Below are 19022 nucleotides of genomic sequence, written 5' to 3' on the forward strand. Positions count from 1 at the left end.
GGTCGATAAAAATCGATTGCATATAGAATTTAAAAATAAAAAAAGACAAGTCATAAGGCAGAAAAATGATGTGATAAATACGGAACGTCGAATGGATTTTAAATACCGTAACGACTATCGGCATGAATGTATGTATATACGAATTTTTTTAATTTATATGCAGAGAGAGCTTATAAGATTTCGCGAATCATCGCCAATTCTCATTGGCTTATTCATATTCATATTTCTGGCATGACGAGGGAAAAATCAAATCATACAAAATTATACATGCATGTAAGTTTATTTACTTATTTCAGCACATGTCTGCAATAATTATTAAACGTCCGTTCATCCTTCATTCTATTTTATGGCTGCAGGCCAGGCATAAGAGAATTTTATAGGGTAAACGAAAGTCCAGAAGATAAATAAAACAGGGTCAAATCGTATATAATATTGTTGATATAATCGATGAGTTGTTTTCATGAAACTACGTGTACGTTATTAAATACGTGATACGGTTAATTTCCGATAAATTTTACCCACGAAACAAGAATTCCTTTCATTTTATATATCGAATGAAATGCGTACAGGTACATAAATATAATACATGGATATGCATCGAGCTATTATTAAACATACCGGGAGAATCTCTTGAAACTTGAAAATTAACCGCGCATGCGCCAAATAATTAAATCTCATTGGTCGGCCAAATCTTTCCGCGGCGGTATTCTTGTCTGCGATGCAGGCGGGCCAACCTACGCAAAATGTGTACGGGCTATTCCGCGTCAACCGGATCAGTCATCTCTCAGATATTTTTTTAATTTGGCATGTGGATTGTGTAGGGGGAGTTAGATTTTTGTGCCAAAGCGCGGATCTCATAATGCAAAATTCAATTTTTTATTAACAATAACAAATTAGACTCCCATTTTTTTCAAAAATTCATAACTTTGGCAAAAAATTAGATACAATATATTTTTTTTTTTCAAATTACGCGGAAAGCTCCATAGAATTCAAAAAAAAATACGAAATGGTAAAAAAAAGTTGTTATCAATTGTTTATTTAACAATTAATTTTTCAAAGATTTTTAAAACAGTGACTGACACGATCAAAAAATTTTTTTAAAATTCTGACATGTTTCTTGAACTGTACTACAACCTGTGAATTAATTCCAGAGGGGTGTTTTTCTTCGTTTTCGAGTAAAAAATCATTAAAGGTGTCGATGCGCATGAAATTGCGGCGCGCTGAGTCTCTACGTAATGGCGGGCGGCCGGTTGCCGTCCACCGCTACCCCGCGGTGGCGTCGCAGCGCTATTTTAGAGTCATTTTCACGATGTAGGACATGATTGAAAAATCTGAAAAAAATACTGTACCTTCACAAGGCCTGCTCAAAGCGATAAGTGAAGTTTCAAGAATGTGTTTTTATTTTAAAATAAGTAGCAAGTTATGTAATTATTATCATTTATGTGCACTCTCATGGTGTGTAACCGTTATTTTGAATCTCTGTAATAAAAAAACGGTGAAAAACACATTCCTGAAACTTCACTTATCGCTTTGAGCAAGCCTTGTGAAGGTACAGTATTTTTTTCAGATTCTTCAATCATGTCCTACATCGTGAAAATGACTCTAAAATAGCGCTGCGACGCCACCGCGGGGTAGCGGTGGACGGCAACCGGCCGCCCGCCGTTACGTAGAGACTCGGCGCGCCGCAATTTCACGCGCATCGACACCTTTAATGATTTTTTACTCAAAAACGAAGAAAAACACCCCTCTGGAATTAATTCACAGGTTGTAGTACAGTTCAAGGAACATGTCAGAATTTTAAAAAAATTTTTTGATCGTGTCAGTCACTGTTTTAAAAATCTTTGAAAAATTAATTGTTAAATAAACAATTGATAACAACTTTTTTTTACCATTTCGTATTTTTTTTTGAATTCTATGGAGCTTTCCGCGTAATTTGAAAAAAAAAAATATATTGTATCTAATTTTTTGCCAAAGTTATGAATTTTTGAAAAAAATGGGAGTCTAATTTGTTATTGTTAATAAAAAATTGAATTTTGCATTATGAGATCCGCGCTTTGGCACAAAAATCTAACTCCCCCTACACAATCCACATGCCAAATTAAAAAAATATCTGAGAGATGACTGATCCGGTTGACGCGGAATAGCCCGTACGTTTGAATTTTCAAAGAGCGTGAGCGTTAAATTCCGACCGTTCTTTGAAAAATCGACTTTCCGACCCGACAACAAATGCTTCCCAAACCTTTCCGAGTCGCTGCCTCGATTATTTGAGATTCTAACCTCGAAAATTCCTATCAACTGCATCGTCGCCGGAAACAGTTTGAAGCTGAAACTCGGGATGGCCAGCCTGCGCGAACAGCCGATAAAACTCGCGCATGCGCAGTTGATTTTCAAGTTTCAAGAGATTCTCCGGGTATATATTTATACCCTTCGTATTATTGATTTGAAAATTACTGGTTTCTGTGGAACAGATGTGTGAAAAAAAAAAGAAAGAAAATATTAAAAAATATCTCGCCCCCGCAACCTGCGATGATAAATCTATACCGGAAATTGCATAGTAGGTACATGTATATAATAACGACGATATCACATTGCCTGGCGTAAGGTGATCTCTGTTATTACGGGTACGTAGGAAAAATTGAAACGAGCAAACGACACACTGAGCTATTTTAGTGCAGTATAAAATATATATATATATGTATAATATGAGAGAATCTGCACGTTATGTGCAAAGTTAATTAATTACGTGGGTGCATGACAGAGCTGAAGGTAAGTTAATGGCAGTGGAATTCAAAACCTTAACTAATTCGTCCAAATGTGAGCAAAATTTATAACAACGATAATGTACAGAGGATGCAAAAAAGTATTTCTACTCAGTAATAAGAATAATAATTATTGATACGATTGAATGTGTTGAATTATTATTAATATTATTGTAACTGGCGATTGTAATTATTATAATAATATTAAACAAAGTATTGGTCAATATTCTAATTTCAAAAAGGAAATTTTGGTAAAAATATTTGATAAAATTTAAACCGAAACAACGAATTTGAATTTTTACAATACATGTATTGCAGTTTTTCAAAATTTTCAATAATTAGAACACGACTTGCATAGAATCTTAGCTTTCAGGGGTAAACGAAAAAAGGAATAAAGAAAAAGGAAAAAATAGTTTCTTGCTTGTTAAATTTAATCGTAACGCGTCATTGTGAGTAAAATAATAAATTAAATTAGTGAAACGCATCCATAGAAAAATTAACGACCGATGGTTGAAGTGAGGAATAAAAAAAGAAAAAATATCTGTGAATTTGTCTGAGACTGACGATTTTTCTACAAGGCAATTTCAAATTACCAATATTCAGTATATAATACAGAAATTCGCGAAATAATATCGATTACGTTGCAGAATGACGTCACGTATATTCAAATGAAATTTAATGAAAATAAAATTAATTTCAGGTACACAACGTCGCTTCCTTCGTTCTGCTCCTCTTTTGTGATACCGTTTTTTATTCTTTATTTTTGTATTTTTAGTTTTTGTTGACTTTTCATCGGGTCACGTCCGCTTCCTTTAATTACACTTAGCCCTTGTGTACATATTCTGCAGCCTCGCTCCCAATCCACTTTCCGTTCGACGTATATGCATTAGGGTGGTTCGACCAAAAAAAAAAAAAAAAAAAAAAAATGAAAAAAAAAAAATTTTCCACTGCTACTTCCTCATAAAGCTGTTTTTTTCACGATGAAAAACAAATTCCCTGCAAATTTGACCTCGATCGGATAAGACTCAGAGGTCGCGCATTCGAGTTTTCGTTTTTACGTTGTAATAACAGATACAAAAAATACTTACCTTGACTCACCGTCGATTTCGCGTGAAAATATAAACGAAAGTGAAATGTATCAAGAGGCCCTTTCCGTAGGCAACAATATTTCATTCAAATTTGGATATTTTACAGAATTATTGTGACTTGAGACTGAAAAAATTTTTAAATAAAAAACAATCGTATTAAATTCAGGAGAAAATAAAAGTTTATATTATTCTTCATTTCCATTTTTATTTTCACGCGAAATAGACGGTGACTCAGTTTAAGCATTTTTTTTTTGGTTTTAGGTATTTCAATGTAAAAACGAAAACTCGAAATCGGATCCTATAAATCTCATCCGATGGAGCTCAAATTTGCAAGGGAATTGTTTTTCATCGTAAACAACAGATTTATGAGGTAGCAGCATTAAAAAACAATTTTTTTTCTTCTTTTTCGGGTGAACCACCTTAATATATATATATTCAGCAGGTTTGGTCCGACAGCGTTACAACATTACTTAACGTTAATTTCGGTTCTTCTCAACGCCCGCGGCTAAAATTACCTTCCACGCCGCGTGTCCGCAAATTTATTATTTTCCTTAATAGTTGCTCCGTTAAGTGATGCCGAATTTTTCCAACCTCGTTATAATAAACTAGACTTTGTCTCATGACAATCAAAATAATAAAATAAAGTATTTGCAAAACTTCTAACAACACGTACGTATGAATAAGTTCAAATCGTAACACAGTAACGATAATTTTTATTCATTTCAGTTCGTTTGATTCGAGCAAAAAATATAATACTAAAGTAGTCTAACGAGTATCTGAAATCGCACAAAAAATTCCGTGAGTGGAAAATTTTGGTGATGTAGAAAAAAAAAAAAAAAAAGTAAGGCACATACATATACATTATATGCTTAAGAGGGTATAAAAGATAACGTCTTTAAAATGGAGAAATACGACAAGGCCACAGTAGTCTCGCAGCTTTTTTTTTTTTTTTTTTTTAGCATGCCTACACGAGTTTGCATTTTATACAAAAATTTACCGATACATCTATAAGGTTACTTATACAGAGGTAAGCAAGTACGACCTCTGGTGTAATAGATATAAAGGATCATATCCTGTGCGCAGCCGTTAAAATAGGGGAATAAATTTTACTTATGTACACATTCCCAGAGGCGTGCTTCAAGCGTTGTTCAAATATCGTTTGAAATTATTTTTCATCCCTCGTAAAATATTATTCCTAAAGCGCGGTGCTTTTGTACATATAAAATGGGAAATAAGAAGGCGAGAAGCTCACAAAGCGACACCTGAGTGAACAAAATCGTAATAATCGTCATTATACGTTGAAAATTCAATGACAAGATTTTATTATTTTTCGAAATCAGATTCTTCAGAAATTTTTCAAATCACGCTTCACGTACGCTGGGACGAAAAATTTTTAAAAAAATGGCGAATTCATTTTTCGTCACGCTCTTTCGTAAACAAATAAATTGTAACGCCGATCTGAGATATCGTGTTTCGTTTCCGAATAAAACTTGTAAAAATTATTTCAACAGTGACGTATAAAGTCACTTTGATTTTTTGTCTCGCAGGTATTCGTGGTCCAGCACGTCGACGTCTGCATGTTCAGCAATGGAAAATTCAAAAACGTCGTCGCGTTAGTCTCGTCGCAGGACGGATGCCCCGTCGGTCCTGGATCGTCTTTGACCACGAGTTACTCCCTGAAACCGATAAAGGGATCGACGAAAAATTGGATCGCGTTAGAAGACAGCTACACGAAAGCTGGTGCAACTCTTGCGTCGACCGTTGTTAGCAGTGGAAACAGTCCGGAGGACAGAAACGTTTTCGCAATTTACGTGTCTTATTACGTGAAGGTTAGTTGGTGAAAATTTGAAAATTTTAAGATGAACGATACTCTTTTATTTAACTTTTATACATTTAGATGTAGAAGGTTTTTAAGCGATTTACGCGGACTATTTTTAACGATTGAAAGAGATCTCGTTCAAGTTTACATCGAATTACTGACGAATTTCGACTATGATTGTTTAAAACAATTTTCGAAGACTTTCCAATCGAAACTTTTGTGAAATTGGGAAATGTTTGATGAAAATTACGATTGAACTTGACGCGATTTTATCGATTCTCGTGCACACGGTACTGAGAATATATTTCATGAATTTTTTTACGATTGATTACAGAACATTTTACACTGATTTTAGGAAACTCGAAAGATAAAAAAAATAAAAATTATAACGATTTAAGGAAAACTGAAAACACATTGAATGAAAATTTGTAATAATTTCAGGAGATGTGAAAGACTGCAAAATAAGAAATGAAGCTTGATCGCGTATTGCAAAATTAATGATTAACAATGTAAAATTGATTTGCAAATTAAAAAAGTAATTGGTCTCGAAAGTAATGTTTAATTTCACATTACAAAAACAAGGAGTGACAAAGTAAATTTGAAATGTAAATTCCAAAAACAATGAGTTTGTCTCTTCGAGTTTGAAAATTACAAAAACAATGAGTGACAATATAAAATTGATTTCAAAATTACAAAAGTAATCGGTTGCGAAATAATGTTTGATTACACTGTACAAAAACAATCGGTGAAAAAAATTCAATTGAATTGCAAATTACAAACTTAACTGGTTGCGAAATAATGTTTGATCACACTTTACAAAAACAATGGGTGAAAAAATAAATTTGAATTGCAAATTACAAAAACAACGAGTTTGTCACTTCGAGTTTGGAGATTACGAAAGAAATTAGTGACAAAATAAAATTGAATTGCTAATTACAAAAGTAACTGGTTGCGAAATAATGTTTGATTAAACTTTAAAAATATTAATTTGAATTACAAATTACAAAAACAATGAGTTTGTCACGTCAAAGTTTAAAAATTACAAAAACAATGAGTGACAAAAGAAAATTGAATTGCAAATTACAAAAGTAATTGGTTACATTTTACAAAAACGTTGAATGACAAAAAATAAAATTGATATGGAAATGACAAAAGTAATTGGTTGCGAAATAATGTTTGATTGAACTTTACAAAAACAATGAGTGACAAAATGAAATTTAATTACACGTTACAAAAGTAACGGGTAGGGTTGAACGTAAAGTTCGATCGCACGTCGCAGCAACAATACCGAGTGATAAAACTAAAGCGAGACTTCGATAATCGACAGGTAAAGCTCCTGGTGTCAGGAATGGGTGGAGAAGTGTCGTTGAAGCTGCCGTTCAGCCTGATGCACAACGACGCGGATCCCGACTTCCTGACGGGCCTTCCGTCGCCGTTGAGAGAGCCGTCGAAGCCGTTGGATTCGTCGAAGACGCGGGACGCGAACTTCCTCGAATCGGAAACGAAGCAGCAGCTACCGAAGTCGGAAAGCTCGCGAGAGGAGTGCGATAAGGGTCAGGAGACAAGGTCGACGAACGTCAGCCCGAAGAGGAAGGAGAACATGGAGGACGTTGACCTTATAGAAAGGTGCGATGAGGACGGGGGGACCTGAGACGAGGTTGGGGTGCGCGACAAAGAAGGGGTGCCCCGTCAAACGAGCAAAACTAGCTACTCAAAGAGCGTAAAAAACTCCAACAACAAGAGCTGCAAGGAGGGTTTCAGCATCCACAGAGCGTGGTGCTGCTTCAGACGAGCTTCCTAGTTACCGGGAGAAAATTGTCGAGTTATTGGAAAGAGGACTTCACTGATAAATCAACTTCAACGTCTGAGTCAAAGGTTCGGAGGAGAGGAAAAGAAGATTCGACAAATCTCCAGCCAACTTATTGGCGTCTGAAAAGCATCCCTGCTATGTGTCAAAAACAAATCTGATCGAATTTCAAACATGCAAGTTGAGACATGAACAATTGGAGAAAGGGTTTTATAATCCGAACCTTCAAAATGGTTCAACGACCGTGTTTTTGGAACGATTTTAATGGTTTTGGGCTTATTTCGATCACCGTAGAGATTTGCAGAGACGAAATCTTACCGATAGTTACATCATTCCTAGTTACCGAGAGAAAATTGTCAAGGAATTGGAAACAGAACTTGTCTGTTCGTGTAACTGATTCAGGATAAATGAGCTCCAATGTCTGAGTCGAAGTTTTGGAGGAGAAATAGAAGGTTCGACAAATCTCCAACTAGTTTATTGGCGTTGATGATGGTGAACACGAACACGTCAGAAACAAATCTGATAGAATTTCAAACATGCAAGTTGGGACATGAACAATTGGGAAAAGGGTTTTATAATCCGAACCTTCAAAATGGTTCAACGACCGTGTTTTTGGAAAGATTTTAATGGTTTTTGGTTTACTTTGATCAACATAGAGATCTCCAGAAACGAATTTTTGCCGATAGTTATATCATGAATTTGCACTTTATAACTATTGGTACCATAACGTAAGGTTTCTTGAATGTTTCAAGACGATTCGTGGTGAACCAATCAGCGACTAGAACGAGCCGAAAAACATTAAAACCTGATGAAAAACACCAGTTTAATTATTGTTAACGTCCCGATTTTAAACCCATTTTCAAATTGTTGATATCTTAGTTAATTCCGTTATTGAAAATTTTCTCATGTTCATTTCTGTTACACGGTCGGCTGAAATAACGCGGCTCGACATTTTTTGAGCTGTTTTTCTCTCTTTTCCCAACTTTTAATTCAGACGGTGAAGTCAATTCGTCCTTAACTAATCCCACAATATTTGTCTACGTATTACAAATCGAAGAGAACAAAAAAAAAAACATCTATCACACTCAGAATCAGCGTTTCGAATTTTGAAAAAAGTTGCGAACTTGGCAAGCTTTGAGCTTCGGTTACCTACGTTTATCAAAAAAAATTGACGAACCGAGGTGAAAATATAAATAATCACTTAGCGTCAAAGAACGAGGAATGATTGAACCCGGGAACTCGATATAAAAAATTGAGATCATGGAAATTTTTCCAACTTACTCGAATTATTCTAACATGTAAGTGATCATAAATATTTTACAACGTTCATTTAATCAATTACAATGTATATCGTACGATTTTCGCAAAATGTTATGTACTATATGTATAACCGACGAGTAAAACCGATATAGATTTTGATATGGACATGCGAATTATAGAGAAAAAAAAAACGAAAAAGGAACAAGTGCGAATATATAAGTAGCTGTTGGTGTAGAAAGAAAAGAAGATAAAATAACATTTTGATAAAGCCAGAGAGAATCTAAAATGTACATATGTGAGAGCGTGCGTGAATTTATAATATACATACATGTGTATGTGTGCACTAGGGTGTGCAGAAAAAAAATTTTTTTTTCGTTATCAGAATTTCGTTAGAGCGTCTCAAATAGAATATTTCAGCCTAATATGAGCTCTTAATACTAATATTTAGATATGACTATTTTATTTTTTCCATTTTCCATTTAAATAATACGTAAAATAAATCTGAAAATTTTAGAATTTCTTTTTCTCGTAAACGGCTTGACTTATAAGCTGTCTAAACACAGATTATTCATAGTGCGTATTATTTCTTACAATGTTCTGTGTTTAGATAGTTTATAAGTCAAGCCGTTGATGAGAAAACAAAATTCAAAAACTATCCGATTTTCTTTACGTATTGTTCAAATGAAAAACGGACAAAATAAAATGGGCACCTCTAATTATCAATATTAAAAGCTCATAATGAGATGAGATATTCTATTTGAGATGCTCTACCGCAATTTTGATGCGGGTTGGAGAGGAACAAAATTTTTTATTTTTTTTTTGGCACACCCTAGTGCGTGCGCAAATAACATTAACAACAAAGTTACTTGAATTACGTTCTGAGCATATCGAAATATTTCGCGGAAAATCATCGCGAGTATGGATAAATTTATTGAAAACTTCTAAGATCGATTATATTATCTCGGGTTTACAGTGAAAGTATCTATATAAAGTATGTTTCAAACAATTTCCAATTCTACCAAACTCGCAAGCATTCCGAATCACTTCACGATAAATGATTAAAAATTATTGGATAATCGAAAATTAGATATACTTGAGATATGTTAAGGCGAAAATGAAACTTTCATCTCCGTTTTAAAATTCATTGTTAGAGGCATACAATTCGGCAGTATAAATACCTGCACACCTGATTCAATTTTCTAACGCGAAGTCAATATTTGAATAGCTTTAAATCCAATCAGCGCCCAATTTTCTTCTAACATAGGTATTAGAGTGTTGTGAGTATACACAGAGAGGTACGATTATTTTCATTCAAATGCCCGAAGAAAGGAAGCGAAAGGGAGGAAAATTACCTGAGCGTTTCTTTTCGCGATTATTGAAATATTGAAGATTTAACCAACGATTATTCGTCATATTTCAAGTTTCTCGTTTCAGTTTTCAATGGTTGCCTTTCTACTTTCCAATTTTCTTTCCTTTTTAATCAATTCACATATTTGATTCACTATCTATGCTTCCCATCTTGCTTCCTTGTCGATTTATTTGTCAGGTATATAATTCTATACCGGGACAATCTCTTGAAACTTGAAAATTAACCGCGCATGCGCCAAATAATTCAATCTCATTGGTCGGCCAAATCTTCCCGCAGCGATTGTCTGCAATGCAGGCGAGCCAACTTACGCAAAATGTGTACGTTTGAATGTTCAAAAAGCGTAAGCATTAAATCCCGACCGTTGTTTGAAGAATCGACTTTCCGGCCTGACAACAAACGCTTCCCAAACCTTTCCGAGTCGCTGCCTCGATTATTTGAGATTCTAACCTCGAAAAATCGTATCAACTACATCGCCGGCAGAAACAGCTTGACAGCCGAAACTCGGGATGGCCAGCCTGCACGAACAGTCGATAAAACTCGCGCATGCGCAATTGATTTTCAAGTATCAAGAGATTTTCCCGATATGTACACACACACAAACAAAAAATATTTTCAAACCGCGGGTATATTTCTACTGGAATTATCTTTCATTCATGCATATCGCGAAAAAACATTATACTACTGCCACTAAAATTTGTACCAATGGTACATAATGATACATACACGTAGTCGATTTGTTTGGTAATACGAATGATGCAAAAAAAAAAAAATTACGCGAATCCAGAAACTTATCAGAACTTATATCAGCTTCTACGATATTTGAGCTAAAATGACTTTCCAGTCCAATTAATGAAACAAATATCCACAAAAGAAAAAAAAAAAACTAATTCAACGATCAAAGCATTGATATATTTCATTTTAAAAGAATTCGTACTTTTACTGCTTTTTAGCGAACCAATGGATTTGAAGAAAGAATAAAAAGAACAAAAAAACAGAAACAAGAAAGAATTGAACCGATGTTCAAAAGGACAACTGTCTTTTAACCGATATTCAACTTTTAAAGATCCCGTATGTCATGCCATTACTATATGACGATTGTACCAACGTCATTATTATTATTATTATCAATGATATACCGATGCTACTGTCATTACTATCATCATTATCGTTATAAACTTCAACTCTTGAACGTCAACCAGGAAATCGTGTCAAACTGGTTCTCGTTCAACCTAAAATTCGTTATCGAAATCAAAAATATTCGGATCCAAAGCGAAACACGAAAGAATTCTAGTTACCATCGTTAGTAATAATAATAATAATAATAATAAAAATGATGATAAAAATAATAGTAACAACAGTATGATGATAATGTTATTGTTAAAGAAGGTGAATACATTCCTATAATTGATGATACATGTAAATATTATATAATTGTTACTTTTTTACAGCGCCATTACTGATGTTCTCACTGGTATAATATTATGCATCATCTATAATATACTGTTGAAATATAAATTGAACGTCGATATTAGTTATATATATATATTCTGTTTATGTCCATAGGTAAGAGTAGGTATAGTACGTATGTGTGTGTGTAGGCTGAGCAATAGCGTACCGGCAGGTAGATCGCCCCAGTGCGTATTGCGGGTTAGCTCTGAACCCAGCGTTTGCTTGACAGCCAATATTTGTATTCAAAGTAATATTAGTAAAGATCCGGGTCTTAATCAAAAATAAACTGCAGTATAAACAAATACCCTGTGTACCTTTTTCATTTTACTTCCACAACCTATATCAGGTTATGGGCCCAGTTACGAAGGTTTAACGCGAAAAGTCAGTGATTAGCTCATCGACGCTTTATTCAAAAGTGAAAAACCAATATGGCAGCCAGTACGTCGTTGAGCGGGCTTCAGACAATCGAAAAGTTGAAAGGCCGCGAAAATTATGATGATTGGGCAGTGGCAATGGAAGCTTACTTGACCCACGAAGATTTGTGGGATTTTATTAATCCCGACAATGCAGCGGCAGTTCCTACCGACCCCCAGAAAGACAAGAAAACTCGCGCCAAAATCATCCTTGCGGTCGAGCGGCAGGTATATGGACACGTAAGAGATTTGAATACGGCCCGTGATGTGTGGTTGGCTCTAAAGAAAACCTATGCAGATACAGGAGTGACCAGGGGTCTGCAACTGATAAAGTTGGTTACAGACACGAAGCTCGAAAATTGTTCGTCCGAAGAAAATTATATTGATACAATTGTATCGGCCGCTCACCAGTTGAAGAGTATCGGCTTGGAGTTCCCGGACAAAGTAATAGGAGCAATTCTGTTGAATGGTCTTCCCGAAGTATACAAACCCATGGTCATGGCTCTGGAAAGTTCCAAGATTGATCTAACGACAGACTTGGTGAAGACAAAGATTTTACAAGATGTTAAGTGGTTTTCAACGGAACAAAACAATGACTTGGCATTCTTTTCGCGCGCAAACGCTGGATACAAACCAAACAGAGGTGGAAGAGGCGTTCAGAGAGGCAGATCATCATTAATCTGCTATAGATGTAACCGTCCTGGACATTACGCAAGAAATTGTCGTCGAGTTAGTGGTAATAGCAGCAACTGGAGTCAAAATAATAACAACAGCGGTAACAACAGGAGAGATGGGTCTGGTGCCATGGCAGCTCAAGGCGGTGATGAAGAAGACGAGTACGAGAGCGCCGAGATTGAGTATGCGAGTGTGTTGCTGATAGCGATGGGCACATGTAGTAGCGACTCATGGATGATAGACTCAGCTGCTTCGAGGCATATGTGTAGTAATAGAGGTATGTTCGAGAATATGCGTGATTCGAAAATCAAAATAATAATAGTAGCGAATAAACAGAAACTCAAGGTATGCGGAGAGGGCGATGTAAATCTGTATACGCACCATAATAATAAGAGAGTATTAATTAAGTTAAAGAATGTTTTGTATTCACCAGAGTTGGCTTCGAATTTATTATCCGTAGGTGTAATGACAAAATCGGGTTGGAACATTGATTTCAAAGAGAAAGATTGTAAGATCTTTAATAAGCGTTCAGATATTGTTATTGTCGGAAATAAAAGTAAAAATGGTGTGTATGTCTTAGATATCAAGAATGATAAAATAAATAGTTCTAAATCTATTTTCAGTTGCCCTGCAGTAGTGAAGAAGGTTCAAAGTAAAGGGGAAAGTTTGGAATTATGGCATCGGAGAATGGCTCATTTAAATGTTGATGCTTTGAAAAAATTGTTAAGTAATTATGTAGATATTCAAGTAGTAAATGATAAAAATTTTTTCTGTGAGATTTGCCCAATGGCCAAGCATCCAAGACATTGTTTTAAATCCAGCTTTAATAGAGCCAGTAAAAAATTAGAGTTAATCCATTCAGACGTCTGCCAAGTTCCAACTTTGTCTTATGATGGATACAAATATTTTTTAACTTTTATAGATGATTACAGTCGAAAATCAGTAATTTATTTCCTTAAATCCAAAGATCAAGCTACTAATATGTTTTTGCAATTTAAATCTTTAGTTGAAAATGAAACGAGTAGTAAAATTATTAATCTAAGAATAGATAACGGTACTGAGTATTTAAATAAACAATTTAAGGATATTTGTATTAAAGCAGGAATAAATATTCAAACAACGATTCCAGGTAATCCTCAGCAAAACGGCCGAGCGGAAAGGCTAAATCGTACGTTACTAGATAAAGCTCGTTGCATGTTGATAGATGCGAATTTGTCAAGTAAATTTTGGAAAGATGCCGTAGCGACGGCCGCTTATTTATATAATAGGTCCCCTCACGCGGCACTTGAATGGAAAACTCCCGAAGAACTTTGGAGTTGTAAACTTCCGGACTTAACAAGCGTTAAAATTTTTGGTTGCAAAGCGTTCGCTCGAGTGCCGTCGGAGAAAAAGAAAAAATTAGATCCTCAATCTGTAGAATGTAAATTTATAGGTTATTGCCCGAGTCAAAGAGGTTTTAGACTTTGGGATATTGTAAACAAAAAAATTTTAGTAAGTAGGGATGTAATATTTGTTGAAAAATCTGTAAATTCTAAATGCTCTGTTGATAATGTTCAAAATAATTCTAAAAATATCGCTTTACTACCTATTCAAGAAAAGTCAGAAACGATTGATCAACCGAATCTCGAACGAAATCAAAATCGCGATAACGTGGACGAGATGGGTGCCAATCAACAGGCTAAACAACCGACTGAACCTGTGATTAGAAGAACATCTACTAGAGATAAAAAACGTCCAGCATATTTGCAAGATTACGTTACAAATTTTTCGTCGACGTCTAGTTCAAATCCATTTTCAGCGAATAGTACTTTAGAAACAAATCAATCAATTGATAGTAATAATTCTTTTGATGATTATCAAATGGTCCAAATCGATTCCACTCCTGCAACATACCGAGAAGCGATAGAGAGTCCTGAAAAATCTTCCTGGATCCAAGCGATGGATAAGGAGATGAGCTCGATAAATAAAAATAATACTTGGACACTTGTAGACTTGCCTATCGATCGAGAACCAATAACTTGCAAGTGGGTCTATAAGAAAAAGGTTGATGAAAGAGGTAATGCTTTCTGTAAAGCGAGACTCGTCGCTCGCGGTTTCGACCAAGTTCCAGGAATAGACTATAGCGAAACGTATTCGCCAGTAGTGCGCTATACAACTTTACGCGTGTTGTTCGCCTATGCAGCTAGAAAAGGTTTGGATATTCTTCATTTCGATGTGGAATCTGCATATCTTCACGGTGAGTTGGATGAAGAGATTTATTTAACTCAGCCGGAAGGCTATGAACAACAGGGTATTGAAGGAAAATTCTATCTATTAAACAAGGCACTCTACGGTTTAAAGCAAAGTGGCCGAGCATGGAATAAAAGGATAGATGGTGATTTAAAATTGATGAATATGACGCAGTCCAGGCAAGATCCATGCGTATATTTTTATATCGATGAAAATGTCATTTTAATTACAGTTATTTATGTCGACGACATTCTTACGTTCACAAATAGTATACATTGCGTAAAAACTCTCTTTGATAATTTATCTAAGAAATATCCCATAAAGAATTTAGGTGAAGCGAAGAGATTCCTAGGAGTAAATATAAGTCGCGATAAAGAAAACGGTTGGATAAGCTTAGATCAAATGCATTATGTAGAATCCCTTTTGCACAAGTTCGGCATGAGTGATTGTAATTCAGTGTCGACTCCAATCGAAACAACAGATTTTCCTGCACCAAGACAAAAGGATACGCGAAAGCCAGCAAACATACCTTATCAATCAGCGGTTGGTAGTCTCATGTATTTATTACAATGGACAAGGCCTGACCTTGCATACGCTATTGGTGCTGTTAGTAAATTTAATTCCAATTATACCGAAGAGCATTGGGAATTAGTCAAACGAATTTTTAGATACCTAAAGGGCACAGCATCATACAGACTGTATTATTTCAAATCAGGGAATCAGGATTTGTTTGGCTATAGCGATGCTAGCTATAATCAAAGTCTGCAAGATCCAAGACCAGTCGTGGCTTATGTTTTTATTATGCAAGGAGGCGCAGTCAGCTGGCGTTCCACAAGAAAAACTTTAACCAGTATTTCGTCGGAAGTAGCAGAATTTGTAGCAATGTCAGACGCAACCCAAGAAATCATTTGGTTGAGAGAATTGACCATTGAATTAAACATCATATCAAATAGTCCTATCCATTTAAAATCTGATTGTCGACCAGCGATTGATCATATCAAAAACGCGAATTATAGTTGTAAAACTAAACACATAAATGTAAGAATGTCTTTTGTCAGAGATCATGTACTTCAAAAAACTATCACATTAGATTTTGTCCCAACGAACGAAATGGTAGCTGATGCGATAACAAAAGCTGTAAGAATTAATAAATTAAATTTTTTCATCACCCATACAGGTTTATATAATACTTTTTTGTAATATATATATATATATATTTCTTCTTGTAAGTGGAGTTCAATTTAGGGGCAAGTGTTGAAATATAAATTGAACGTCGATATTAGTTATATATATATATTCTGTTTATGTCCATAGGTAAGAGTAGGTATAGTACGTATGTGTGTGTGTAGGCTGAGCAATAGCGTACCGGCAGGTAGATCGCCCCAGTGCGTATTGCGGGTTAGCTCTGAACCCAGCGTTTGCTTGACAGCCAATATTTGTATTCAAAGTAATATTAGTAAAGATCCGGGTCTTAATCAAAAATAAACTGCAGTATAAACAAATACCCTGTGTACCTTTTTCATTTTACTTCCACAACCTATATCATATACCGTATAATCACGTATCAATCGATTGTGCAGATAACATTATGTGTCAGGATATCCGACTGCAGAAGGTCCAAGTCAGATAATAGATATATACATATATACATATTACACATACATATGTAATTGTAAATCATATTTTTCGAATAATCGGTATTGCCTAATAACGTCAACCAACTGTTATACCTGTTTGTATATTTATGAGCGGAAAAGAGGAAAATGGGAGACAAGCGAAAAGAACAAAACGAAAAAAAAAAAAAAATGACAAGCAAACACGAACAAAGTTGTACATAATGGTAAATATAGTTTAAGATAAAGTTAATTTGAACGTATAAAGGATAATACAGATAGTATAAAATGAATTTAAAAAAATAATGCACGATATGTAATCCACGTTTGAAAAAGAAAATAGATGTATTCGTTTTTGATAATTTTTTTTTTTGGGGGACTTTTTATTCACTAATATTCTTCTCGTAACCACCCATCACAAGTTGCACAAAATCATGTAACCTTTCTGTATAATTCACGTTTGTGTCTATTAGTTGTAAGAACGTATATTTATTATATGTATAAAATGAATTTTTAAGCAAAATATACACTAAAAATCTCTCTCATCTTTCGATTGTTAATTTCTGTTTATCAGATTGCTCTATTACAGCAGCAGGCAGAAAAATTCTGACGCAGAATCAGCTGACGAGAAATTTTATTCTCGAGTCAGACGAGGATGCCCAAAATTACGAGCACTACCCAAACAGGTTTTACACCGTTTGAGATGAAACAATGTTCACGAATATCAAGTCATTACGACTAAGTCATTTATAATAAAAATTGTCACGGATTTAATTCAATTCATGTATATATGCTTCAATAAAGTAAAAGCCTTGAACTCCGAGGACAGAAAACATGAAATCAAACAAATGTCAGCCTCGTGGAGCTCTGAATATTGCATAGAAATGATTAAAACAGCAGAATTACGACTCACCATGGAACTCTCTGAGGTATCCTCTGACGATGGTCTTGACCGTATCGTTCTCGGCGTCGAATACATGGATCAAAATGTACTTGAACTTCCCATTATCATCGATGTCTACATCAGGTATAGTGTCGAGTAGTTCGGACATGTTTTCGTCCGGGATTTGCAGCCAATTTTATTGCAGCACTGAAATAGGCGAAAGAGTTAGAGTACTGCGATGAGGAGGAAAAGGGAGACACAAACAGAAGAACAAGCAGAGAAAAGAATGCCAACCCTGGGTTGTCAATCCCATGACAGTTAACGCGAGAAATACGTAAATACGATGCAAAATGCGTCCATTCAAGTGATCCGCATATAACCTCTAAAAACAAAGTACGAATGTTCGATTTTCTGGGCACGATAGACAAAGATAAAGAAACTCTGAGGCCAATGTGAGTTTGTTTTGACAAAGAAAGGTCAATGGAAATTCAGCGTCGAATATTCAAGCCCTAACACATGTCTAAAGCACGATTAGCCGGTGCGACGTGAAGTGAGGCGTACTTGAATTGACGTAAACAAAAACATCGAAGTAGCCGATTCGCAGCGAAGCAGGGAGACGGATGTTACATCGAATTACTTAGCATAGTTCGAGGCGCTGAATACGATCGATGATTTCAACTGTCACAGCAAAATTACCGTGTTTTAAACGTCAAAAGTTACCTGATTAAAATCGCCGGGTCCTCCAGTCACACTCGCTTTCGCTGACCTTGACGTGTCGACCAGGCTGCGTTCTTAAATTAGTAGGCAGCGCTATAAACTCCCTAGGACAGAGGTAGAGCTAGTCACAAACTCGGCAGCGTAAAAGAGATAAAGGATTGCTGACATCACTGGCAGGTAATATCGAAGCGAACCCCAAATCAGAGAGGAATCAGAGGCCTGGGGATTGATTCTGTAATTTCACATTTTACATTTCCCACCATCCAAGCATTCTGATCGATTGACTAAACTTTGTAGATGAATCAGATTACTTCGATGGTGGGAAATGTGAAAATTGGAATTACAGAATCGATCCCTTGATAGCCTTTTCAGCAGGCTGCACTGAACGCGTTTTCCCTAGGTTTCTGTCTTTGCTGATGATGGAAAAGCCAAGAAATCGCACTCAGAGCGGACCTCGGAGCTTATACTACTGGAAGCAGCTTCGCACGTACAGAGTCTAGCGAAAGAGTGAGAGCGAGAAAAGTATATATCCCTTGTAATCTATCTCTCTCGCTCGATACCTGATTGGCCGATGTGTTTCCTCCCAGCCAATCCAATCCACAGTAAAAGAAACGAGTATTCCATGTATATATCTTACATGCTCTAAGGAGCGGACCGAACGCAGTCAGTTACGAACGCGATGAGAGAGCAAATGCTCGCGGTTAGTTGAGTCTCGACATCAGCACCTTCACGCACACGAAAGGTACGTACTACATACATACGTTCCGAATTCAGCTCCCACTGCTATCAGCAATCCTGTATTTTTTTTTTGTGCTGCCGAATTCTTGACTAGCTCTGCCTCTGTCCTAGGGAGTTTTAAGCGCTTCCAGCTAATATTGAAACGCACACTACATAGCTTTTCCAAAGAGAACTGAGAGAAACTGAGACTGATGCGAAGTCGA

The 19022-nt window shown here is 35.8% G+C and overlaps 2 protein-coding genes across 11 annotated transcripts in view; one reads left to right on the plus strand and one right to left on the minus strand.

Annotated features, from left to right (window-relative positions):
* LOC124302808 (arrestin homolog) overlaps nt 1–8913 on the plus strand; it is a 94072-nt gene extending 85159 nt beyond the window's left edge. For all 5 annotated transcript variants that reach the window (XM_046759364.1, XM_046759363.1, XM_046759365.1 and 2 more), the window contains exons 9-10: nt 5395–5676; nt 6994–8913. In XM_046759364.1, the coding sequence (XP_046615320.1) occupies nt 5395–5676; nt 6994–7317 (606 nt within the window). In that variant the 3' untranslated portion in view covers nt 7318–8913. The remainder of the gene's footprint in view (nt 1–5394; nt 5677–6993) is intronic.
* Nucleotides 1–18542, minus strand: part of LOC124302814 (14 kDa phosphohistidine phosphatase-like) — a 131200-nt gene extending 112658 nt beyond the window's left edge. The window contains exons 1-3 of one of the 6 annotated variants that reach the window (XM_046759376.1): nt 18276–18542; nt 18085–18185; nt 17395–17571 (exon numbers count right to left, since the gene is read on the minus strand). In XM_046759376.1, the coding sequence (XP_046615332.1) occupies nt 17395–17533 (139 nt within the window). In that variant the 5' untranslated portion in view covers nt 17534–17571; nt 18085–18185; nt 18276–18542. The other 5 variants (XM_046759378.1, XM_046759377.1, XM_046759381.1 and 2 more) reach the window with 5 other exon arrangements.
* Nucleotides 18543–19022: the final 480 nt, after the last annotated feature.

Source organism: Neodiprion virginianus, chromosome 4 (assembly GCF_021901495.1).
Source record: "Neodiprion virginianus isolate iyNeoVirg1 chromosome 4, iyNeoVirg1.1, whole genome shotgun sequence".
In the NCBI taxonomy this organism is placed as follows: Eukaryota; Metazoa; Arthropoda; class Insecta; order Hymenoptera; family Diprionidae; genus Neodiprion; species Neodiprion virginianus.